We start from the raw sequence: 27,116 nt of genomic DNA on the forward strand, positions 1-27,116 counted from the left end.
CTTGGATATCTCAGCCGTTTATAGCTTTTATCAGTCAACTCACTGGCAATGTAATTTCACTTTAAAAAGTGGAAATCACGATTAACAGTGTTTCATAATGCATATTTTTATAGTGCGCATAACTGTGGTGCCTTTCAATTTTCTATATTTTGCAGGAAATGTACTTCCAGCCTGCAGTCATTACGGAATGATCATTCCACACTCATAGATTGCAACATATAGTTGTACAGTAAATTAAAAATCCCACTATACACTACTTAGAGTGCATAAGAAGGGCCTATCTACAGTATGTGCCACTGCTGTCACATGCTTACCGCAGGGGCAGTAAAATTGGCTTCTTTCCCCTTCCTGTCATATTACATGCTGTAATACGTCATGAAACCACTGTGTACATTTGAAATGAGTAATATCATTAAACAAAAAACAGCACGTCCTCTATTTTTGTGAAAATTTACCTGTGAAAGTTGTTTTCTTACCAGTCCAAGGTGTGCCCTGCCTCTGGTCCGAAGTCAGCTGGGAAAGGCTTCAGCATACCCCCACGACCCTAGTGAGGATAGGCGGCATAGAAGATGGATGGATGCTTTTTTTTCTTTTGCACTCACCAACCACTTGATGGCTTTATTAACTAAAACATGGCCATCAAACAAATTGATTAACACCAATATTCCCGTGTTGTTACTTTACCAATTGAAGCTCTTAAAGAATAGTACATATCAATTAGGGTCGTTCTTGATATTAAATGGTCAAAACTTTATTTTACACACTGAAAAACATTTGGGGGTTATTTTGATATTTTTTTTGTGTAAACATTCCAAAACCAATCCATGTAGATATGATAATAAGTTTGATTTCAAGAATTCTGTAAAAAAAGGAACATCAGTATCATACAACGTATATAAAATAGGAGCAATTATTATTTTTTGTTTACCTTTCAAAATAATTTCTTAATATCGGCTTTTATTTTTACCTTTATTATTTCCACCATCACCGGATGTTTTTCTCTGCTTTAATCGCGCGTGCTTTCCAACGCAGCTTCATTCCCAGCTGTAGAACATATCGACATCAGCTGGGGTTTGCATCAAGTAGCACCTTGGTGGCCAAAATCGTGACATTTTTAGCAAACGTAAAACTGCGTTGTGCAAAGTGTTGGATATTTTTCAAACCCTGCAGAGTGTCTCTTTTGTCGTGGCGCGGCACGCGACAAAGGAGCAATAACATTACATCGAACCCGGCAAACAAAGAGGTCCTTTTCTCAACGTCAACATTTTTCCCCCATATTCCTTAGTGATGAGTCATGTGTCCGTCGAGAATGTCCACGGTCTAGAACAGCAGGTAAGTAGTTCGTTTGATGTTGCTTGTGGCGTCATGCGGGGAAAAAAAGTCATTTAATGGTGTTAGCATACCGGCTAGCCAAGATAGGACCGCTAGCGAGATGCTATAGTGTTAGCCGTGGGTGCGCTTCAGTCGTTCACTCGCCTGACTGAAGAGTGGCAAGCGGCCATGCGTTATTTTTGAGTTCCCCCTCCGTTGTAGCTTTAAATGTCACATTTAACGCGGCCACCTAAGTATATCCCACCATGAAGAGTTAACATCTCACTAAATATTGCCTGTTGCTGAAATCTTGACTGAAAAAAACAACCGTGGCCTCCCTCGGCTGTCTCCGCCGAGCAAATGAAACGCACCCATCCACTATTATCTTCACTGCGTTTGTCTTGCAGCTCGACACGAAAATAAAATGGAGGTGCACGAAGCTGGACCCCATGGAGTTGACATGCTCAAAATGCAGCGTTTGACAGCCGTGAAGGCTTAACTTCCAAAACACACACGCCATGGCACGTTTTTTGTGGCCTGTTTGTATTGTGGCCTGAATTAAAACACCCTGCGTCACTAGCGACGTAGGGAAAGTCATCCCGCTTAGTAAACCAGCACACAGTTGGACGGATGCACAGAAGTACTAAATGTACTAACCTGACATTTCTCATTGTCCGGATATCTCCAAATGAACTGGGTGCAGAGATGCCGACCACACTTAAGCAACTAACGAATCTACTCTTTCAGTTGCTATGCAAGATGAAAACCCACTCCCAGTATGTACTTTACGTGGATGGCCTACACGGTACTGTGCTAAAGTACTGGGCATAGTTATTTTAGTGCCCCGTTTCCCTCGTTGTGACAATATAACAACAGTCTTTTGGTCCCTGAATTGATTTAAAAAAAATACACACCAACGCGTCGCCAGTTTGCTAAAATAGCAATTGGACGTTGGCTTTTGCAAAGCATAGTAGATTATCGTGATGTGTGGACAGACAAGATAATCAAATATTCGTGCAAGTGTGCGCATTCAAAACATGCGCTGTAAAACAAGGGTCCTTTTAAAGAACACAATGCACTTTGTTTAGGTACAACTTTGGCGAAATTTGACAGTTTGGTGTTTCCATCCTCAGCTTGCTGTCCTAGACTTGACTGCAGCGGACGGACAAGGTGGCGGCACCAGCAGTAAGCACTTCCTCATATGTCTTATCTGTAAGAGCAGTTTGTAATCGCAAGCCCCCCCTGCCGATAAGGCAGTGATGCCTTGAAGACCTAGCAAGAGCTGCACGGGTGCATGAAGGGATGCCGTGAATACGGCAGACCCCTGCCGCATGGCTTGTGTTTGAGCGCTGTTTTGGGGTTTTTGATTGTGTGTGGCGTTTTACGAGAACGATGCTGACGTCTTTTTGTGTCTGCAGGACGATACATTCCTCCCCATTTACGGAACAAAGATGGTCCCAAAAATGGTGAGAAGCGTCTGTTCAGTGCTCAGCCATGCTTCCAGCAAGATGCTTTCTGTAAAGACCATGTGACTCAGACTCCTAAATTGTTATCTTGCCTGTATTTGCAATTACGTTTATACCCAATGGCACCACTCATGAAATACTGTTTCCTGGTTTTAGCAGGAAATGCGTTTGTTGCTGGTCGACAGGGCGGTTACACCATCGCTCCTGCCGCCGCCTGTAAGTGTGCTTCCTCTGCAGTTGGATGTGTGCGCCGTAATCCCGCGGCCTTTCTCATCACACTCGCCATTTTGTTATTTTTGCAGTCGGTTGGGACGGAGGCCGCGGCAACTTTGTCAACGGCTTCCACGACAACCGCATGACCGGCAGCAACACCTATAACCGTGGCCCGCCTCGCATGGAGCGGGGCCGAGGGGGGGGCTTGGGTGGAGGCGGCTACCGCGGCAACAGGGGTGGATCCTTCAATCCCATCAACCCCGCTCAGCCGATGGCCTTCGGCTTGTACGAAAACAAAGGTGGCCTTCCTGTTGGACTGCGTGCAAACATTGACCAGCTCGCTTGCGGAAACTTGATGCCTCCTCTTTCTGTCCTATGACCCTGTCAGATGCTGGTGGGTGGAACACCGCCAAGGACGCCTATAGCAGCTTTGGGAACAACAGAGGAAAATCTGCGTTCTTCAATGACAGAAGCAACGCTAATCGTGGACGGTGAGATGGCGGTCATGTTCTGCTTTGCTTGATTATGTGGATCTACATGAAGAGCATTCGTAAGTTTGCAGGCAAACACTTGTTGGTTCAGGTTCGACCACGGTGGGTATAGCGGCGGAGGCGGCGGTGGAAACAGCCGATGGGTAGAGGAGGTCAGAGACGACGGAGACTGGTCCAAACCAACACCATGCAACGAACGCATTGAGCAGTAAGTTATGTTTTACTGGCTTCCACTGACTCCCTCACAGGCCACAAGATTAGGTACTCGTGCACAGTCCAATGAGGTCTGATGGCACACAAGCATGGGTGCTTTCAAAAACTTACATTATCCCCGATGTGTGCGTTTTGGCCAGAAGCTTGATAAACTCGTTAGCACATTATAACACATCTGTTCATAGATGCACGTTGACCTGGACGTTATCTTTAAAATCCGTGCTTGCTTACACGCAGCCCAAATGAAACCAACACCCGTCAGTCCATAACTTCATGTTCTGTTGTTATATAGGCTTTAAAAACATGAGATAATGTTACACATTTTTAATGACACGAGCCAAAATGGCCACCTACAGACACTGTAGGTGGCATTTTGGGAAAATCTCCCCTCAAAAACCTGAGGTGGGGCGGCTTTGTTGCCTCGCTCGAGGGCTTCCTGCGCACCAACAACTAGTAAGACTAAAGCCCATTTCCCTTAAATTGACCTGCTGCTGCCCCAGTTATAAAATAATAGAGATAATAATGCTCAATTAGGATTACACCATCAAAATAGTGTTTGGTTGTAGTTTGCAGTGGGATAGAATACACTGTGTCGTACTACCAATCATTTTGGTGACCTTATATAGCAACCTGCCCCAGGGGAGGTGTGGCTGCAGATGCAGATGCAGATGCAGCTTCACCACCACCAGTGTGTGACTGTGGAGTAGGCCTGCAGGTATTGAATATTTCAGTTTTCGACTATTGTACTGAAATTTTTTTTTTTGAGTAATCGGAAAAGACATATTTTTGCTCGGTTAAAGTGCAACTGTAAATACACGAACGTAAAACATTTCACTAAATTATGAATGACCCGTTTGTTTAATTTCTTTTTGGAATGCAACAGTTTTATTTGTTAAATTGACATGCTGCATAGGAACTAAGTCTATTTTCTTGGGTTGGACGGACTATGTGATGGAGCTTTTGTAGATTAATTTATCCACCCCAGACTATAACTATTTACTGGAAGAGGAGAGAAATAATGACTTCTAATAAGACTAAATGATATATGATGTTATATTGATGGCTGTGCATTTAGAAATCCTAAACTTACACAGGCTGACTAGAAATGAGACAGATTCTTTGTAAGATAATGAGTTTTTGCAGTGTTGAAAGGAAAACGAAGACACCTTCTGTAGTGGAACACATTGCTCTCAACTGAGTGAGACATGCACTTCCTTGTTCCATTACACAGCGTTGTCCGCTAGAAATGAGCAGCTAGTGATTAGTGAGCGAAAACGTTTTTATTTTCCATCTTAACTCACAGTGCTGTGTTTTTGCAGATGAAGTAAACCCTGTATGGAGTCACGTTACTATGGTAATAAACTGCCAGACATTATGACAGCAGTCATAATTAAGAGAAAGCCAGCCCTCCACACGGCTAACATTATGTTAGCAAGGTACATTAACCTTAATCCCACTCATTTGCACTACGTTCATTTAAACTTGTCTCGAATCTTCCGCTCCATTCGGGAGCAGATGAAGATGTGCATATAAGATGTGCAGCTGTGGTATTTACAATGGATACACGCCACGGTGTTCAACCTGTAGCCACATTTTCTGTTGTTTTCCTTCTCATTCCTTGCCTTGTCGCTTTCTCTCACCTCTTCAATCTTCCCGCACCTTCAACATCCGCTTCCTTCTTTGTCGTCTGTGTGGGTGACGTAAGCAGTTCCTCGAGGCAGAAAAAAGTACTCGATTTATTTTTTTGTAATCGAGGTAGGGGAATTATTTAAGGAATGGTTGCACCCCTATTGTGGGGTGAATGAATAAGGTGCTTAGTGTAAAAGCACTTTGAGTATTAAAGGGACTCACTCCAAATGACTTGTTTGAAACAAAAACAAATATAAGAACATCGCCGCTGGCTAGCATGTGTTACCTTTTGTGGTTTAAAAGAACAAACTGTACAAAAAAGTCTCATTTTCCACAAGTAAGAGTTAAACTGCTTAAAAATTGTCGTAAACTTTCCTTTGGCTCAAATAAAATAACAGCCATTCGTGGCTGATATACGTGTGTGTGTGTGTGTGTGTGTGTGTGTGTGTGTGTGTGTGTGTGAGTGAGTGTTATCAATATATTACATTCAAGTTGTTACGATGGGCTTAAATATACACCAGGGGTCGGCGACCTTTCCTATCAAAAGAGCCATTTCGCCCCGTCGCCCACTAAAGAAAAAGTCTGGAGCCGTAAAACAGCATCTTTTGAAACCTTTAAGTTTGAACCTTAATTTGAGAAGTTCTAACAACAGACTCCAAGTAGAAGTGTGGTGTGCATGGGTAACGGATGCCAACTTGTAGGCTTGTGATGCTATCGTCTTGGTTAAACCTCACTACTTGATGCATGAAGATATGTGCAGCAGTGACTTGAGAGCCTGTTTCTTTTAGCTTGCTGGCTGTGGCGACGAGCAGCTCTGGCCAGCGAGGCGCTCACATACAGTGTGAATTACGAGTTTCCCAGGGTTTTGATTGGCTGTCAGATTTGGAAGGAATTTTGGGCCATCCAAGTAGTTGAGAGGAGAAAAAGTGGCCGGTGTTGATAGAGTACTCTTGATAGTGCCAGATCTTGCTAGTATTGGCCATCCATACATCTTCTTCCGCTTATCCGAGGTGGGGTCGTGGGGGCAGCAGCCAAAGCTGGGAAGCCCAGACCCTCTCCCTGACCACTTTGTCCAGCTCCTCCCAGCAGTTCCTGAGGCGTTCCCAGGCCAGTTGAGAGACTTAGTCTCTCCAACGTGTCCTGAGTCTTCTTCGAGGCCTCCTAGCCCTGAACACCTCCTATGGGAGGCATCCTGACCAGATGTGCGAACCACCTCATCTGGCTTCTCTCATTGTGGAGGAGCAGTGGTTCTACCTAGTGTGCTAGACAGTGCTTCTTGCCTTATTTCTAAGGGAGAGCCCAGCCACCTTACGGAGGACACTAATTTTGGCCGCTTGTACCCGCCATCTTGTCCTTTCGGTCACTACCCAAAGCTCATGACCATACGTGAGGGTAGGAACGTAGATCCACCGGTAAATTGAGAGCTTTGCCTTTCGGCTTAGCTCCGTCTTCACCACAACGAACCGATGCAGAGTCCGCATCGCCCAGACACTGCATCAATCAGCCTGTCGATCTCATGTTCCATCCTTCCCTCATGCGTGGACAAGACACTTGAGGCAGGATCTCATCCCCGACCCGGAGATGGCACTTCACCCTTTTCCAAACAAGAACCATGGACTTACTTGATGTTTCCTCTGGCATAAACAAGTTCCGATGCCGCTGCGTTTTTTTAATATTCCTATACCTCTCCTCCCGTGTGTGGAGCCCGTCAATCGGTGGGTCGCTCTTTTAAACCTGTCGTGTACAGGGCGGGGCTGCAGCGATGACCACTGTTACATCTACTGTACTTTGAAATAAATGACTACTTTTCAGAAAGCGTTGAGTGATCGTAACCAATGCAGGCAGGCAAACACCGGCTGCCCCTCCCTTCCTCATGCTCATCCAATCACCAGTCAGAACTCAGCCAGGATGCGTTCACAGTCTCACAGAAAGTCGGTTATTTTTAACTCATTTCAAAAATGCTAATTTTCCCCACTCGGGTGTTTAAAAAAATACATTCGAGCATTGTGAAGGGAGCCGCAACACAGAGACTGAAGAGCCACGGGTTGCCGACCTCTGGGCTATACATTCAGTGATAGCTAATGTTAGTAGCTAAAATTTACCAAATTGCTATCATTAGCTGACAGCAAACGTAACTAGGGGGTGTGTTACGCCAGCATTAGAGGTGTCCCGATACAACTTCTTTAGTTCTGGTCTGATACTGTATCTCAGCCTCGAATATCAGCCAATGCCGATATTGGCACAAATCATTCATACTTTTATTACTTATTTGGTAGTGTGGAATGTTAGTGATATTACTCAGAACAATAATCAGCTACTGTAGGTATGAGGAAAAACTCACCCATGTAGTTCTTGATAATGTGGGGTATAGTTTTATCTACAATGTAGGGGCAGCTAGGCATAATATAGCGATGGTCGAGGTGCTGAATTAAGCGGTTAAACCCGACTTTACTCACGACCACTAATTGCTTTTTGTCGTCCCATGGGAGTTTACTATGTGATTTAGGCCTGTCAGGATAACATTTTGCTGGTCAATAAGGGTGCTACAAATTATCGGTGATAATCGATGTTACCGACTACATTATTGTCATGAGAGGTGTGATTCACATTTGGACCACTGGATGGTACTAAAGTATAGTGTACAAGCGTGAGCCACATTAGCCTGACACAGAAGTTGCCTATATGTAAAATGTATGCTTTATAAGCGTATTGAATGGTTGCATTTCTTTTGCAATGTAGCGAGCAACACTGTCTGTGAGCACACACCATTTTGCACTGTTTTGTTTATATTTGCCGACCAAACACCTCAGTAAGCATTGACCGTCGGGACAAAGTCTCCGCTGCTCGAGGCACCTCCATTTTTTTTTTTCTGCCAGTTGAGAAAACTGTCCGTGTCGGTCGTCGGTGTTCATGCGCTCACCTTCTTCATTCTGTTTAAAACCAAAATATTCCCACACTGGGGCTGTCTGCTGTGGCGTTCACCTCCAGGAACCTAAACAACAAAGGACCACACAACTTTGAGGAAGTGTGGCACATGTACCAATGAAAAGCCATCAAATTGTACTTCAGCTCAAGAAAAAAAGGCTTGGCTACACAGATGTAGTTTCACTTTTTGCTATTTTTACTCCCCAGAGTAGAAATGTAAATGTTAATTTTGCGGTTTGAGTCGCTATCCTGCCAGTGTGATATCAGTCATCCAGAAAGTAGCCTGCTAACTAGTGAACTGTTCATTCTTGCGTTGGAGCTTATATTGTGCATGTTCAATAACTGGTTGGGCACGAGGGAGTCAAATATGCTTGGGAAGTTGTCAACAAATAAGTCTGTGGTCTTCTCCCCCTCTGCCCTTTAGCGAGCTGTTCTCTGGCAGCAACACTGGGATTAATTTTGAGAAATATGATGACATTCCTGTTGAAGCCACAGGACAGAACTGCCCACATCACATCGAAAGTGTAAGTGAAACTTGAATGTGTGGTACTTTTTTATTTATTTATTTTTTAATCTGAGGTTAGTGTGACCAGTTGATGTGGCCGTCCTTCTATGTGTAGTTCCAGGACATCGACATGGGTGAGATCGTCATGGGCAACATTGGGCTGAGCCGCTACACACGACCCACCCCTGTTCAGAAATATGCCATTCCTATTGTTAAGTCCAAGCGAGACCTCATGGCCTGCGCACAGACAGGTAGACTGGTGTGAATTGGACTTCTGTTCACAACCAGAACAAAACGTGTGCATATCCATGTTATGTGCATAGGTTCTGGGAAAACGGCGGCATTCCTGCTACCAATTCTCAGCCAGATCTACGCTGAGGGACCAGGAGATGCTCTCAATGCAGCGAAAGCCTCTGGGCAGGTGAGGAATTTATTTTTGAAGGTTTTTTGGGCTAGTTATGAAGCTATCTTAAGGCCAGGGCGGAATATAATTTGAAACTGAAAATTCAAGTTTTGATGTTGAATTTTGAAAAATACATCCACGTATTGGAAATAAAAATAAGTGCGTGCTCACTTGCAGACTTTGGGCTCGGACAATGTTCACCACTGTTTGTTAGTGTTTGCCTTGTTTTCAGTTTCATCTCTTTATCCAACACACCATGCACACTCACACGTTTTAGAAGTCACAATTTCAACGACCTGTAGCTTCCATAAAGTGTTAAGTTGCTCTGTTGGCAGTTCCTTGAAGACAACGTGATGGGGGACCGTCCAGTCCACAGATAGTTGGGATTTTTTGACATGAAGTTGTATGACAACAGTGACTAGTTGCTGGGTCATTTAAGTCAAGAGTTTGGCTTCTTGAAACAATATGCGTTCAAAAGAGTAACACATTTGCATCATAAAAATGCAGACTCGAAAAAATCTGATCTCACAAATCGCTCTGCGTTATACAGTATTTGTCTCCCTCCGTGTCCCTGTGCACTGTTGCCTCTCCATTCTTAAGGTAAGATAAGATATGCCCTTTTTTAGGCACCCAAGGAGAAATTCTGGAAAAAAAAATACAGTAAAAAAAAAAATATGATTTGTTAGCATGTTGGCCACCCAGTCAGGAGATGGGGGGTTGAATCTCCGCTTGGGCATCTATGTGTGGAGTTTGCATGTTCTTCCCGTGCGTGGGTGGGTTTTCTCCGGGCACTCCGGTTTCCTCCCACATTCCAAAAACATGCATGTTAGCTTCATTGGAGACTCTAAATTGTCCATAGGTATGAATGGGAGTGTGAATGGTTGATTGCACAACTGAAGATGGATGGAAAGTGAAAAATGAAAAAAACGTATGCAAAAGAATTATCAGAGTGGATCATAATTTATATTTAACCTGAACATTTTTTGTCCACTTATTTTTGTTTTTAATACAGTGATGTATTTTTCAAAATTCAACACCAGAAGATGAATTTTTTGTTTTAAATTAAACTGTATTTTATCCAAGTTCACAACTTTTGGCCCTGATATACAGTATCTCCATAGGTAGTGACTCACCAAAGCCAACAGACGTTGTTGTGACAACAAACATAGTCTCAGAAGTGGGGTCTCAAACTCTACTTACCTGGGGGCCTATGGGGGTAGAGAGGTCTGGATGAGACTAATCCACAAATTACATAAAACATAAATGTAAAAAAAAAAACCCAACATTGTAGTGTTGCTGGGACTGCTTCCGACTTCCCAGCATGCTTTGCGTCACTTGCAGAAAGTTACTTGTTTAGAGTGAACATTGTTGTTGGTTATTCCTCATATTAGTGGTAGGTGTGTTTATTTACCTGTTACATGTTGTGCTGTCATTTTTTTGTTCATGTTCTGTGGCGTGACCTCATCCTACAACCCTTTCCATCTTCAAAGCTGTTTTTTTCCTTTTGCTCATAACGTTTTGATGATTTAAATGCGGTTATTATTCTTCATATTGCAGGACAATGGAAAATATGGCCGTCGTAAGCAGTACCCCATTTCTCTGGTCCTGGCCCCGACCCGAGAACTTGCACTGCAGATATATGATGAGGCTCGAAAAGTAGGTTTGCATTCAAATTTAAAAAAGCTAAGAGATGGAAGAATATGAATGAGTTTTGTTTTGTAGTTTTCGTATCGATCCAGAGTGCGTCCCTGCGTTGTTTACGGAGGAGCAGACATTGGGCAGCAGATCCGAGATTTGGAGAAGGGGTGCCATCTGCTGGTGGCCACACCTGGAAGACTGGTGGACATGATGGAGAGGGGCAAGATCGGGCTGGACTACTGCAAGTAAGATATGGGCACGAGAGGATTGTATACGTAAATAAATAGGTGTTTTGATTGATGTATGCTGCTTAGTAGGCTTATACTACATTGTATAAAACTTTGTGGAACCTCTTAACTTGCTCAAAAATGTACAATGAAAACTGAAACTTATGAAAACAGAGACAATTTTTCCCATAGGAAATGTCAATCCCATGAATCCATTCCAGACATCCGAAAATATGAACAAAAATAAAATACAAAGCACATTTTATAGAAAATTAGGCCTGTCACGATAATTGATAAATTGATTAAACTAACGATTAAAAAAAAAAAAAGAAAAAAAAATGTTCTCCGGCCTCAATAAATTGACGTGCATGCATTCGTGTTTGTGTTCCTCATCTCTCTTTCAGGCTGGATGACGAGAGGGTTCACTCTGTAGCTGAATGAACAGAGAGAGTGAACCCTCCTGTCGTCTCCTCCCCTCTTCGTCCCTGTACGTGGAGGAGGGGCTACCTCAGCTAGCAGCAAATTAGTCTCGTGAGCCAGCATACGCCAACATGAATGACGGCACAGAAGCAATTGGTTCTAAGGCGGATGCCGCATCCCCAGGGTGGGACTATTTTGGTTGCAAACAGAAGGAACAAGATGAGCGCATGAACACCGACGAGCGTGAGATGTCGCGTATGTTCGAAAGTATGAGGAAGAAGGGCAACACGACCAACTTGGATGCATACCTAAAACGTAGGTGGAAAGGAGCCTTCGTCCTGACGGTTAGTCGGTGTCGCTCACTGCATTGGAAAAGAAATGCAACATGTCGGGAAATGTTAAAAATGTTTGACAGAGAGGAGGATGTGCATGTGAGCTTTCCCACAAGGGAAAATAACATCCTGGACCAAGTCTACTGCAACATGAAAGGTGCTTTGAAGGCTGTTCCAAGACCCCACTTTGGAAAGGCTGACCACATCTCTATATTCCTTTATCCAACATACAGACAACTTCTTAAAAAAACTCCCCCTGTACGTACAGCAGTTAAAGTAGCCACGTCCAGCCAAACCACACTTCCAGATGAGCTGAACGAGTTCTATGCCCGCTTTGACACCCAAACTCCTGATGAGCAGAGAGGGTGGCTGAACCTGGGGAGCACACAGGACTCACCTCTCATGGTGACATCAGCTGATGTGCGCAGGGTTCTAAACAAAACAAACCCACGAAAAGCAGCAGGGCCAGACAACATCTCAGGACGTGCACTCCGAGTTTGCTCATCAGAGCTAGCTGATGTGCTTGCTGACATATTTAACCTGTCGCTTGCACAAGCATCTGTACCGACCTGCTTTAAGTCCACCACCATAGTGCCCGTACCCAAGAAGAGCAACGTGACCTGCTTGAATGACTATCGCCCTATAGCACTCACTCCTATTGTTATGAAGTGCTTTGAAAGAATAGTCATGACCCACATCAAAAAGAGCATCCCGGCGGCAACTGTGGACCCTCTACAGTTTGCATATCGCCAGAACCGGTCCACGGATGATGCAGTCAACACTGCCATCCACACAGCCCTTTCTCACCTACAGGGCCAGGACACATACGTCAGAATGCTATTTATAGACTATAGCTCTGCTTTTAATACAGTCAGCCCCCACAAACTCACAAATAAGCTCCTCACACTTGGCCTGTCTCCCTCCCTCTGTAACTGGGTTTTTAACTTTCTCACAGGCAGGCCCCAGTCAGTCAGAGTCCACAATCGCACATCCAGCTCAAGAATTGTGAGCACTGGGACCCCACAGGGGTGTGTGCTGAGTCCACTCCTCTACACGCTCTTCACCTACGATTGCGTGGCCTCCCAGAACAACACCAGCATCATTAAATTTGCGGATGACACTACAGTCATTGGCCTGATCACTGGTGGTGTTGAAACATCATACAGAAGAGAGGTGGCGGACCTCATAGCTTGGTGTCGTGATAACAATCTCCTTCTCAATACAGATAAGACTAAAGAGATGATCATTGACCCAAGAACAAGGGAAAAGGAGCCGCATAGACCCCTGTTTATTGATGAGACTGAGGTGGAGAGGGTGAAAACCTTCAAGTTCCTTGGCACACACATCAGCGAGGACCTCACCTGGTCTCACAACACCCAACAAATTCTGAAGAAGTCCCAAAGGAGACTGTACTTCCTGAGAAGACTGAGGAAATTTGGCATGCCCACCACAATCCTGAGTTGCTTCTACAGATGCGCTATCGAAAGTGTCCTTACCGCCTCCATCACTGTTTGGTACGGTAACTGTACAACACGTGATAGGAAGGCACTCCAGCGGGTGATCAAGACCTCACAGAACATTGTTGGGGCAGCCCTCCCCTCACTGCAAGACATTTATAAATCTAGAGTCATACGCAGAACACACAACCTCATCAAGGACAGCACACATCCACAACACTCATTATTCACACTCCTACCGTCAGGCAGACGCTACAGGAGTTTGAAGTCCAGGACCACAAGGCTGGCAAACAGCTTTTACCCACAGGCCATCAGGCTCCTCAACGAAGCACTCGCACACGCCGCACGCAACACACGCACACACTCATAGCACTTTATTTATTTATTTATTTATTTATTTGTATTATTTACTTGTATTAATGTCTCTTCTGTTGTTGTTGCTTAATTTATTGGTATATATGTTTATGTGTTTATGTTTCTTATGTTCTTATTCTTTCATTTGTTTTCTTTCTTTTCTTGGGAGAATGAACAGAATAAGATTTTCATTGCATGGTATAACTGCTGTTTTACTATGCACATGACAATAAAACTCTCTTGATCTTGATCTTGATCTTGATCTTGATCTTGAAAAACAACACATTGCAAATAGCAATTCCTGAACGGTATAACTGAGTGAAAGAAGATGTGTTGAAGGACTTTAGAAATATTGCATTTTACTCTGCCACCACAGATAGGTGGTCCAGCTCAAGTATGACCCCCTGCATTAGTTTAACATCACATAACTGCATGTGTGCGAGTGTTTTTTTTCTTAAGAGAGGCAGTCCATTTTATTTTTAAGTATTTTTTCTTTTTTTGTTTAATTTATTTAAAAGCTTTTATGTTAAATACTTGTCATAAATGAACATTTATTGCTTTTGATATGATGTACTCTCATTATTATGCCATATAATTAATGGAAAAAATTGTCTCAAGAAATGTTGTCAATATCGATTATCGACAATTTGTAGGACAATTATGGTGACGGGCCTACAGACGATTACAGTTTTACAGGCAGAAACAACGCATCAACGCGTAGGGTGCGTTGTTCGGGTACTCTATTTCACAGTACAGTGCAGGGCAAACAGTCCAGTTTAATGGCAGTATTGGTACGAAACCCGAGACAGGGTAGAAAACCCGAAGCAAAATTTTTGACAAAAAAGGAATTGTACGAAAACCGATGTTTGACTGTATAGAAAAAGGTGTGGATCTAGGATTTTATTTTGGTGGCACTAGGGGTGTCCCGATCCGATGTATCGGTCCAATATCAGCAAGTATTGATTTTATCAGCCTGCATCTAAAATCTCTATCAGCACGCCGATACAAGTGGTCCATTCAAGTATCTGCTCCAGCACTTTTATCCAGCAGCGCTATCCTGGGCGGGAGCCCATGTGATCACAGCAGCAGCACGTGCTAAAATGTGCTAAACAGTTAGGAAGGAGCGAAAAAGATGTCGCAGCCAAGTGCAAAACTCGCCATGCACAAGTCCCTCGCGGTGGCACAGAACCGGTTCAACATGACCAACCCTATCACGCATCCGAAGGCAACACCTCTAAAAACAGCATGCATTTCTTACATTATCTGTGTTTTCCGAAGATACCTTGTCCTGGATGAAGCCGATCGAATGTTGGACATGGGCTTTGAGCCTCAGATACGGCGCATCGTTGAACAGGACACCATGCCCCCCAAAGGCACCCGGCAGACCATGATGTTCAGCGCAACCTTCCCCAAAGAGATCCAGGTGCGTCAGTTCATGTTATGCCAAAGTTGATGTTCACTGCGCAGCTGTCCGGCAGAGACGAAGTTTAACTGCCGGTTCCTCCTACAGATTCTGGCCAGGGATTTTCTGGATGACTACATTTTCCTGGCAGTGGGCAGAGTGGGCTCCACCTCCGAGAACATCACTCAGAAGGTGGTTTGGGTAGAAGAGAGCGACAAGAGGTCTTTTCTCCTGGACCTGCTGAGTGCGACAGGTGAGATGTTCACGTGGTGGTCTCACCTGCTTGGAAATGCTTCTCACACACACACACACACACACACACGTGTTAGACCCACATAAGTTCTGTGCTAGTGAGAGGGCAAGTGTAGAGTTCGTGTTGATGCTTTGGTGTGGTTTTATCTCAAGTCATCCCCAGCGAAGTGCAGGACAATGCTGGAGACAACATGGAGAAGCCTGGTAAGATCTTCACCAGAGAACGTCGCAGCCCCCCCTCCTGCCTCCCCCCAACCCCACCCCCCCAAGTTTGCCTACTTGCCTGCGATGCTCATTTAAGTGTGGAGAATCTTTGCATCCTGGCATGAGTGGTATCACTCCAACATGTCAGCCGCACTTTTTATTTGTATTTATTCATTTATTTGCAAATGTCATCTCTGCAACATGTTGCTTTTAATCCGTGATCACCATTTTTTTTATTATTATTATGATTGTCTGTTTATGCTTGTATTTATCATACTGTACGTCCTGCTGCTGTTATGTGGTGGAAGCATTTCAGATCATTTCATTGCATGTTTTTTATTTTATTTTCCATCACATTAACAGCTGTTATTAGGGATGTCCCAATCCACATTTTTTGGCTACCGATTAGATTTTATTTTATGTTTTATAGTTGTGCCGATTAGATTTATTTATTTTTAATAAGCTTTTGTTACAAACAGGAATTTGTGGAACTGAATAGGTTATGAAAAATAATGTAAAGTATTGCTGAATTTACTTTTTTATTCCACAGCACGACCAACAATATTGTTTTGACTTTTGTAACAAACCTCTGCGAGTCAGGTCCCTAATCCAATAAAAGACCCAATAAAAGTCCATCCTTTAAAGGGTAAAATTGGAAAAAATGGGCGTGAAAAATACTTTTAGGGTAGGACTAATCATTTGATCAATAGTCAGTTTGTGAATCAGTTTGTGGTGTGATTTAGAGTGACATTTTTTTTTAAACAAACTCTCTTCAATGCTATAGTAATTTATTAACGGTCCCTAGCATAAACAACCAGCAGTTAGAGCAGCACATCCCGTCAGTGGCGTAGCCATAAATTTTTCACTGGGGTGGCCAAGGACCATTACTCACATAAGGGTGGCAGTAAGTTGATACATGAAATGTCTAGACAGCCATTGGCCACCACGTAGCTCCGCCACTGTGAGCTCCCCGCACCATGACATAGCAGTCCGGGCACAGTGAGGGGGAACTACCGCTGTAGCTACGGAGCCAAGTATCCAGCGTCCAACGTGAAGCTAACTTCACCACAGTACACCGCGGCCATGTCTGCATGGTGGTGTTACCTTTTGTCCTTGAGGGTGTCGAGTGGCAACCAACTTTACCGCACCTACCATGTTGGAATGTGGCCCAGAGTTACGAACGTGATACGGCAACTGGAAAGGTCCTATCTCGTGGCGGATTATCAGATCTTCAAAATCCTGAAGATGGGATCGGGACATCCCAAACTGTGATATTTGAACACACGTTTGACAGAATACATTCTAGCAACTCTATTTTGATGCTCACTTGACAGTGAAGTTTTGCGTGTGTCAGTGGTTCTCAATTACTTTCTGCCCCCAAAATTGAAATACAGTGATCCCTCGTTTATCGTGGCTAATGGTTCCAGACCCGACTGTGATGAGAATATTCATAAAGTGGGGCTCCTAATTTATGAATGAAATATTTTTTCAGTTAGATAATACAAAAACCTGTTTACAGCCTTCTAATTACGTTTTTTTTTAACATTGGAGCCCTCTAGACATGAAATAACACCCCTATAGGCACCTTTACACTACTGTTACCCAACATAGTAGACATAAGTGGAAATAAGCCATATCAGATGTAAATAAGACTCTTGCTCTTGTTTTGGATGAGGGGGCAGGGAGCAAGTAATGTTGGGGGTTGCTTGGCGTAGGTTACGGCCGCAGCAGTAGCCCGTGTTAGGGATTATTGTGCCTGTTGTGAGAAAATTCAAACCTGCAATAAAAGCCTGGTGCTTGTGTTTCTCACCAAATACTACAATCGCGTTACTGACACCTAGTGACCAGCGTAGAATACTGCATATCATCAGAATGTCTTTGAATGCGTCTTCAGAATGCCTTATGTTTGTACTTTAGTTCACGTAGCCGTTCTTATGATTTGAAAGGCTTAAATTTGCTTAAATATGTATTTCTTTTTTTTTTTTTTTTAACTAGTAATAGGCTGTATTCAACTAGGAAACATGATTTATTCATATATTTTTAAAATGGTGACAAGGGTGAAGCCATGACATTTGAAGTGTGGTGAGGGACAACTGTATTCCACGTATTTATCTGTACAAACCACTGTATGAGCTGCTGGTACCAGCATTCTGCAAACAATTATTTTGAGCTGAGAACAATTTCCAAGTTAAGTTTGCTCACAGCCCCCCCCTCCCCAACGCCCGAACCCCACCCCCTGCTATTTGAGAAGCACTGACGCATGTGATGGTGAGATATGCTTTGCTTGTCTTTCTGCCGCCCAGGAAAGGACTCACTCACTCTGGTTTTCGTGGAGACCAAAAAAGGAGCCGACGCCTTGGAGGACTTCCTGTACCGGGAAGGGTACGCCTGCACCAGTATCCACGGTGACCGCTCCCAGAGGGACCGAGAGGAGGCCTTAAACCAGTTCAGATCTGGGAAATGCCCCATCCTGGTGGCCACAGCTGTCAGTGAAACTTGGATAGTGCAAAGTACACCACAGATAAGTTGTTGTGCTTGTTTGTAAAGCTGATGTTACTCACTCAGGTTGCAGCTCGGGGTCTTGACATCTCCAATGTGAAACACGTGATTAACTTTGACCTGCCAAGTGACATTGAGGAGTATGTCCACCGCATCGGGCGCACAGGACGAGTGGGAAACCTGGGTAATATTGGTTACAATGTTGAGCGCCCAGGGTGGGAACACATTCCCACAACTTCAACGATTAAATGCGGCTTCTTTTCCTGCAGGACTGGCCACATCGTTCTTTAACGACAAGAACGGGAACATCACCAAAGACCTGCTTGACATCCTGGTCGAAGCCAAACAGGAAGTTCCCTCGTGGCTCGAGAGCCTGGCTTACGAGCACCAGCATAAGAGCAGCAACCGCGGGCGCTCTAAAAGGTCCACAACGCAGTTCCTCTTCTGAAATTCCATGACTTTTGAAAAGAATCTATTCATGCTTTGGTTGTCTTGTTTGTGCTTCGATGGCTTCGGCAGGTTTGCTGGCGGTTTTGGCGCACGCGACTACCGTCAGACGGCTGCTGGAAGCAATGCGGGAGGCTTTGGAGGCCGCAGCGTTCGCAACCAGGCAGGACACGGAGGAGCCCGCAACTTCGCAGGAGGTGTCTGATTTTTACGCCGTGATTGAGAATCAAATCAAATCAAATCGAAGTTTATTTGTATAGAACCTTAGAACATCCTGATGGTGCCCAAGGTGCTTCACAAGACTAAAAACACGCAATAGCAAAGAGTCTCGATATTGGCCTTTTACTGATATATCATTAGTCGATACCAATACGGATATTGGCAGCAACGCTTTTTCGCTTCTGCTTTTGCTGTGATGCCACCGGATGTTTGTGCAAAATAAGAAGACAAATGCTGCAATATGCAATACAAGTTATAGAAAACAGGCTAAAACCCAACTCTGAGCCCCCATTGTCACTTCCTGCCCGCCCCCCCAAAGCCACATTCACGAGCACGAGTCTTTATTTATCTCATGAATGGCTCATTTTCTCTGATTATGTGTACTATTTTTGGGGTAATAGCAGTGTAAAGGTGACAATAGGGGTGTTATTTCATGTCTAGAGGGCTCTAATCATGATAAAAATCGTATTTAGAAGGTCGTAAGCAGGTTTTCTCCGCTCTAGTGATGAAAATATTCCATTTACATGCAGTATAAGGCAGTGGTCCCCCACCTTTTTAGACTTGTGTTCCCACAAATCTACCGCGGACCAGTGGGGGAGTGCGTACATTATAGCCATCTAATTAATCTTATTTATTATGTATCGTGTAAACCTAAGACATGAACAGCATCAAATTAAAAGCACAAAATGCAGACTGATCATCCACCAGTACAAGCCTGGAGTTTTTTTTCCAGAGAGATGATGACATGGCTGTTTGACGTGTGTGCTAAAAGGCAGTGCTAGCATGAATTAACTTGAGACCAATGTGCACATTAGCACTCAATAAGTCATCCAAACTTACCTTTATGCATTCCCACATAGTATCAGCATTTCACACCAAATATGAGGTGAAAGAAAAATGGTAAAAATACAGTAGTAGTCTATCTGTGCAGCATGAGAGAAAGTTAGCACACACATGATGGTGCGTTCAGGGACGGGTCGCCGCTTGCAACAAACATATCAATGACAAAACTATGGGATTTGTAACTGTATATTTTAAATAAAATAATGGCCCTTATTTCCGAAATGTATTTGTAGTAATTTACAAGTGTATTTTTATTCATCATTGCACCTGAAAGCTTCCCGCGGTCTGATTCGGCCCCACCCATGGACCGGTACTGGGCCGCGGCGCCGGGGACCCCTGGTATAAGGAATCCTACTTCATGGAAATTGACTTATAGGCCTGTCACGATAATTGATAAAGCGATTAATCGAACGATAAAAAAACAGGTCTTATTATGACACCCTTGCTGAATTGACGTGCATGTTTGCGTGTCTGCTTGTCTGTCTGTACCACACAGGCTGGATGACGAGGGTTCTGCATCTGTCTGTGCGCTTTGGTTCGATAGTGGAATGAACGGAGAGAGTGGACTCATCATTCAGCCTCTTTGTGGAGTTGGGACTACTAGCTACTACCCTACGTACTATCCTAGCAGCAGTTAGCTTTGTGAGCCAGAATACACATGAATGACGGCACAAAAGCGATAGATTTTTAGGCATTGCCACAGCGTGGGAATATTTTGGTTTTACTGATGGATAGAGGTGCTCGGGCAGCGGAGCCTTCGTCCTGACGGTCAACGCTTACTGAGGTGTTTGGTCTGCAAATGTAAACAAGAGTGCAAAATGGTGCGTGTTCACAAATATACATCAGAAACATACAAACAGGCAACTTCTGTGCCAAGCTAATGTCTCAAAGGTTCACCGCACACTATGCTATGCTTCAGTACCATCTAGTGGTTCAGATGTGAATTACATCTCTCATGACAATTAACGAAAATGGCCTCAAAACATGTTGCCGATTAATATCGAATATGGACGATAATTTGTAGCACAATTATCGACCGTCAAAATTTGCTATCGTGACAGGCCTATTGACTTATCACGGTGGGGGTCTAGAACCAATTAACTGCGATAAATGAGGGATTCATGTGTTTACAATTCAATTCCAGACTGCAGACATAGCGACTGAGCTAGCGACCTCCTAATTGTGTGGTGCACGTCATCACTCGTGCACTGATATCTCATTTTTCAGTCTTGCTATTAGCACATCAACATGGCCTCTCTTTCTCTCCTGCAGGCGGCTTTGGAACCTTCTACACCAGCGACGGCTACGGCGGCAACTACTCACACTCTCAAGTCGACTGGTGGGGCAACTAGATCGCTCTTCTCTCTCTCGCTCTCTCACACTTTGTCACCTCCCCACTCAACTTCCTTCCTTTCTCAGCTTTGTCTTCCTCACTCCATCTGCCCCCCACCCCAATCAACATTTAGAACCTATGTGCATGCTATTAAAGTATTTATACTCATTATATAGCCCCCGCCCCTCCACCGCATACACCCTTACATTCCTGGACAATGTAATCTAAATTTCTTTCAGTCAATCTCACAGCAGACTACATGGCAAAGGGATTTTCCATTGGCAACATCCCCCCCCACCCCCCAACCCAAGGGGGAATATTTTCCTTGTGGCACTTTCATATTTGAGTTTTGGCTTCATTGTATTTTTGTTGTGCCCTCACTCCAAGACACCCCCACCCCACCCATGTGTCATCTTGGCGTTTCATGCATGTTCACCTTGCGAGTAAAAACCACAGCATGGAGACATGAAACTAATTCCGACATAGGAACTGGCTGAGGCCACCATCTGGAAGAGAAGCGACAAATATTGCTTTTTTTTTTTTTTTAAACTTTTGTTGTTGTTGTTTTAAATTGAAGTGCAGATATACTGTCGTCTTAGAATGATGTCTGAGACCCAGGAAATAGAGGTGGAATTTGGCAACTTAGCAAGCACCACTTGAAACAGGACTCATAGGACTTGATTAAAAAAAACAAACAAAAAACAAAGCAAGATCATTTGTTTCTGCACTGTGCCTTCAAGAATTGGAGCATTGGCTTTTTTCCTTCATTTTGTTCTGCGACTAAAACATATATTTAATGTCACGTATAGGTTTAAACATGTTCTCTTGATTTCTCTTTGGAAGGAAACAAGCTAGACTTGAGCTAAATCAAACCTTGGCAAAACTAAACTTAAAAAACACACCAAAAAAAATCCTAAAACCGCGTTGAAGAAACACAAACGTGATTCCCACGTCTGTTGATCTACTTCCTGAAAGCGTGAAACCTCCTCCTGCGGGAGGCTTGATGCTTTAAAGGGGTAGTTGGGATTTGGTGACGTGAAGTTGTAGGACATCCCCATCAGCAGGGACTTACCCCCCCCCACTTCTGGTCGGGTTCCAGTGATGAAGAACGTAGTCGCTGGGGTTTCACAAGTTTGGCTGTGCGTTCAAAAGAGTAACACATTGGCATCTCAAAAATGCCTCCTTGAAAAAAAATCAGACCTCACAAATCGGTCTGCGTTATTTTTGTCGCTCGCACGGAGCGCCGCGGCCATCTTGTTTGTGTGTGTTTCACAGTGGAAGAAGATGCGAGCGTCTTTGTCAGAATGGACAGGTGACAGGACGCGGGGATACGGTGGGACACAACGCCGAGCCATTTGTGAGATCTGATGTGTTTTTAATTTTTTCCTCCCAAGAAGGCATTTTTGAGAAGCAAATATATTACTCTTTTGAACGTGCATTGTTTTGAGAAGCCAAACTCCTTACTTGTATAACCCCAGCAACTTCCTGGAAGTACGTTCTTCATCACCAAAATCCGACCACAACTGGACTTAGGGGACCAAGTGGGGGGCAAGTCGCTGTCAATGCACTACACTGCTGATGAGGATGTCATGAAATCCCAACTATCCCTTTAAGAAACCTGTTCGGATGTCAGCCCTGCAGCTCTGCTATGAGCTTGAAGTCAGGCTAAAAAAAAAGTTGGGTTTTCAGGAACCGGGGGCCGCTGACGGAAGAAAGCAGGCTTAGCAGCGCAGCGCTTGGGACCAAACGCTGACCACGCTGCTGCTGTGTTGTGAAGTCTCATCCATCAGTGCCTCCGCTCGTTGGGAACCCGACACCTCCTCCACACGCAACCCTTGTTGGTCAAAAAAAAAATCTTTCAAGGAGAAACAACCAAAAAGACTCAAAAGAGATCTAAAATTCCTTGCTCACTCTATCCTGGAGAGTCATAAAGAGTTTTCTCTTCAGAAAACAAGTCATTCCAGTATTGCTTTGGGTGTTTTGGATCCGTTTTTGGTTGGGGATGAATGCACACGAGTGCTTCCCAGCAGGCGCAGTGGAGGCTTCTGGGGGAGTCAGTCAAAAGTGTTTACATTGGGAGGTGTGAAACTGCTTCCTCCCAACGATGATATTGATAATGATAAGGGGCTTACACTCGCATTACAGTCCTGCTGTGGAGCCCGGCCAACTCCCCGCGCATTCAGAGTTTAAAAATCAAAAGATGGAGAGCTTGATTTCTTTTATTTACATGAAGATCTTAAGTGAATGATCATGTAGGTGATATGTAAATAGTAGAGCTCTATTTATAATACATAAGATAAAGGTGGGAATATGCTTAATCAATTTTGGACCAGACATTTAAATTGCCCGCTGGCTTTGATTGAAACAGCCAGACTGGACCAAGACAGTAGGGCATATGCAAGTGTTGTTGTTTTTTTTTGGTCAAGCAATTTTAGCAACGCAAGTATCGCAATTCTTGAGCTGGTTTTTATTTACGCTAATGTTCCCCCCCCCCCCCCCCCCCCCCCCCCCCCCCCCCCCACACTTGTGTTTATTATTATTATTTTTTTTTTAGATTGCATTTCACGAGGAGGTTGTGTTGAGTTGTTGTTGGGTTTGGCAACAAAGTGCTAAAAGACAGCAGTTCTGGCATTTCCAGCGGGGGTGGGGGGTGTTTGTCCCTGTGAGGTTTGCAGGGATGCTGTCGCTGTTGTTTTTGCAGGCTAACTTTTTCATTTCTCGTCCTCGCGGTTGAGCGGCAGAGTGACACGGGTGAAGCGATGGTGGCCAGAAACGAGTTTGGACACTCAAGTAGAAGAGAGGCTTGCACATGACAATCTTTTGTTGAGGACTTCATTCTTTGTTGGATCAATTGCACTTTTTTTTCACCTCTTGGGTACACCTCCACCACCCCCAAAACCTGCCCACCCTTATTTACATAACATGCATAGCTCATTCCGACAGAGATCCGGCTCGCTTGCCCTCTGCTGTCACAAACTCCTCTGTGCCTTGCGATGATTCCGTAGACACCGAAGCGTGCGTGTGTGTGTGTGTGTGTGTAGGATATATGATTTCACACAGTTGTTCCTTTTTCCGACCGCTTTTGCTGCTCGTAAACGTCTCAACCTGCAACTTAGCGTATTTCATTGCAAGCAGGTTAGCCTGTTGATGTTAGCATTTAGCTCCAAGCACTTAACGGATGTGCCAATTGCACAGTTGCTCGCGTGTTGCTGAGGGCTCTGTTGTTGTTCTTGTTGAGTTTTGTTGTCGGTGGTGAAGAGTGGTCCATTGCAAATCATCACACGCCTCAGTTTGTTCTCAGCCTTTTGATGCCTTAAATTCAAGAGGGTAATAAAAGCGACAGCATTTGCTGGTTGTACGTGGCACCACCCTGGCAGACAATTCAACGCTTCCGCGGTAACGTAACAGACTCCTGAGCGAGGAAGGATTTAATGGTGCTACGCTCCCTCTGCTGCGGCCTGCAGGCCTTCCGAATCCTACGTAGTTTTACACACACACACAAAAAAGAATACCTCCGACAAATTCTGTAGCACAGTTTCCTTCAACGCCTCTCGAGAGGTACGTATGAGTGAATGTCTGTAGTCATAAAAGACTCCTATAGTGAAGTGTACGTGTGCGTCCGTGTGTGCAAAAGGATGCAAACCTTGTTTCGTGAGTACCGGTTTGCGTTGTCGTTCACAATGGCAAGACCCAGCCGTTTGCACCAAGAGTTCTCGAGTCTACTTTCGCGCTGCTAGTTTGTGTAATTTATCAAGAACATTTTTGAGAAATATTTATTTTTATAAGCCTAGTGCAAATGTTTAAAAACAAGTGACTTGACCAAAAGACAGTGAACAAAAACACTGGCACATGAATGTTGAATGTCATTGGTGTGAGTGGAAATTTCTATTTTTCTGGGGTAGTGTGAGCTTTTTAAATAACCGCGTAAGGGGGTTTCTCCCATCACGTCACGTCGCAAACTGCAGCGGCACTCCGATACGAAAGCTGGTCAGCTGGTGTGACGTATGGCGAGAAACCCGTTACCTTGAAAGTCTCATTGGACTCTTATCAGATCCAACCAACCTGTTGGTGCAACAGGTTCAGATGCCAATCATGATAATATAATAACTCACCATTAGCAGCCATTTGCAATTGGCCAAAAATAATAAATAATAATTTGAGACAATTCCACCAAATATGCCAAGGTTTGGATTAAATTGTAAGAATCAAAAACCATTTTGTAAAAAAAGAAAAAACTAACATGCAGTACAAAAAAAATAAACACTTGTCCAGATTCGCTCCAAGTCAGTTTTTTTTTGTTGTTGTTCATTTGTTTTGACACTTTTCCTTCCTATGAATACCCTTTGTGTGATTGTCTATATTAGCAAGTGGGGATGTTAAGTCTATAACACAGAATTAACTGTGGTTCTATTGCTATGTTGTTGTGATCTGCATATTTTCAGGCACAGCGCTCACAGCTGAGCGTCCGGCCAGTCAGAAAACGGGCAAACGACGTGTGATTGGATTTGTCATGTTTGCCGCGTTACTGTTGTTGCTCGTGGCCACAGCACGTCAGTGACATTTCAGGGAGAAGTCTCCCAATGCAGGCTTTTCTATTCCAAACGTTTGCAAATATGCTGGCCCTTTAAGTTGTTTGTAAAAGGCAGTCTGGAAAGAAGAAAAATAGCTACAACAAGCAGACGCGGGTGAAGTGGCGACAGCAAATACTTTTTGGTTTTATCTCACCTTTTTAATTTCCTGAGGTGATTGCAAAAATATGTCAAAGTCTCAGTGCATGAAGCCGGTTGTCACTACCAATGACTGGCCAGACAGTTCAGCGTGGACACACGGCGCCACCAGCCTGCTAGTTAGTATTTGCTTTATGTATTAGTTTAGCAGTTGTGCACGAAGAGGAGCACTACAATAAGAAAAAAACAATATTGTGCATCCATTGTGATTTTACCACAATTAAAGGTTTGGATTTGCAAAACTATCCTGCATCTGTTTTTGTTTGAGAAAACGCTGTATTTAAAGGAAAGTCATGCACGAGGACCAAGCGGAAAACTGCTACTCTAGCCGAATGAAGCCTTTTTGCAATTAGACCGTCCACAAGCTCATCGATTGGCACAGACGTTTTGGGTTTTTTTTTTGCTAGCGTGTGATTGGTCGGACCTGCTATCACTCCATAAGCACCGGTGTTTTGCTAGCAGTGTTGCCAACTTGGCGATTTTGTCGCGAGATCTGGCGACATTCACACCCACCTTGATGATATATTTTCTAAAAAGCGACTGGCGGTAAATCTAAAGACTTTCTGGCATCGTTGGGGAATTTTCCAGTATGGTTGAAAGCACGTATTCTGCATGTTGTGTTCTCACTGAGCAGCGGCGAGTGCCATGATGTGGCGCTGTACCATTGACGCCGCATGGAATGCCGAGCCGTACGTCGACGTTGCCGCCATATTGGATGGGCTGTAAATGAATACAAGTAAGTATACTTGCTGTACTTTAATAAAACGCCTTTCTACAAATTTAAGTTAATTCCTCTCGTTTATACATTCACACACGCACTAATATACTTGGGAAACAGTGAGGCACCAAAAGTGTACTTGATCTCACATTTTTGGTGCTTAATTTTATTTTGATTAAATTATGGCCAATTTTAAATTAACACCCCGAGAATCAAGTTTATTTATACTTCTAAACGTAATTAAGGTGTTTTTACCCACTTTTTTGGTTTCCTACGAGGTTATGCTTTTTCCCCCGATGGCATTCCACAACTCATATGCAAATTATACGATGGTGTCATCGAGTGATTTCTAGGAAAGCCAATAGCTCTTCCTCTTACTGAAAATTTGGAAACAGAGTCGTGTGTGGTGGTGCGCTTAGCGCCGATTCGTTCAGAAAAAAATTTGCATGAAGAGATTTGACCTATTTTGACCATTTGTATCGTGTATAAAACATTTGATATTTTATTTTTTACACTGGTAATTTATTGTACACAATACACATAATTTGGTCACAAATTAAGACCACAAAAAAAATACGAGGAGCCACTTGGGAGCCGGCTCTTTTTAGTGAACTGAGCGAAAAGAACGGACTCTCTAAAATGAGCCAAAATTTCCATCACTATCTTGCAGCAGCTATTGTCTCATGTAACATTACTGACACCTAGTGACCAGTGGTGAATACTACATATGACACACGTACCCTTAGCCTGCGGTCTGACTCTTGAAAAGCTGACCTGAGCCTGGGCTGTGGTGGGTGGCCGGTTGGTCATGTGTCCTTGGTCCCCCCCCCGCTCGGTTTGGCCGGCGTTGGGGTATGGGGCCCCCGTCCTTCCTGTGCCACTGCACCA

General features: G+C 44.0%; 1 protein-coding gene across 3 annotated transcripts; it reads left to right on the top strand.

The window, feature by feature from the left end:
* The first annotated feature begins 1,007 nt into the window (after positions 1 to 1,007).
* On the top strand, positions 1,008 to 23,273 carry LOC129170426 (ATP-dependent RNA helicase DDX3X-like). Of its 3 annotated transcripts, none has more exons than XM_054758102.1 (20): positions 1,008 to 1,332; positions 2,445 to 2,496; positions 2,730 to 2,777; positions 2,937 to 2,993; positions 3,080 to 3,289; positions 3,379 to 3,481; positions 3,573 to 3,689; positions 8,673 to 8,772; positions 8,869 to 9,004; positions 9,077 to 9,174; positions 10,714 to 10,812; positions 10,879 to 11,039; positions 14,863 to 15,007; positions 15,095 to 15,239; positions 15,392 to 15,442; positions 17,746 to 17,927; positions 18,008 to 18,125; positions 18,211 to 18,364; positions 18,461 to 18,585; positions 20,723 to 23,273. In XM_054758102.1, the coding sequence occupies exons 1-20, from the start codon at positions 1,288 to 1,290 to the stop codon at positions 20,800 to 20,802; spliced, it is 2,226 nt and encodes a 741-aa protein (XP_054614077.1). In that variant the 5' UTR covers positions 1,008 to 1,287; the 3' UTR covers positions 20,803 to 23,273. The 3 variants fall into 3 exon arrangements, with proteins under 3 accessions (XP_054614077.1, XP_054613984.1, XP_054614169.1); XM_054758009.1 differs by having other exon boundaries at positions 1,009 to 1,332; positions 2,934 to 2,993; XM_054758194.1 differs by lacking the exon at positions 15,392 to 15,442 and having other exon boundaries at positions 1,009 to 1,332; positions 2,934 to 2,993.
* The last annotated feature ends 3,843 nt before the right edge of the window (positions 23,274 to 27,116 follow it).

The sequence above is a fragment of the Dunckerocampus dactyliophorus genome, chromosome 1, assembly GCF_027744805.1.
Source record: "Dunckerocampus dactyliophorus isolate RoL2022-P2 chromosome 1, RoL_Ddac_1.1, whole genome shotgun sequence".
Classification (NCBI taxonomy): Eukaryota; Metazoa; Chordata; class Actinopteri; order Syngnathiformes; family Syngnathidae; genus Dunckerocampus; species Dunckerocampus dactyliophorus.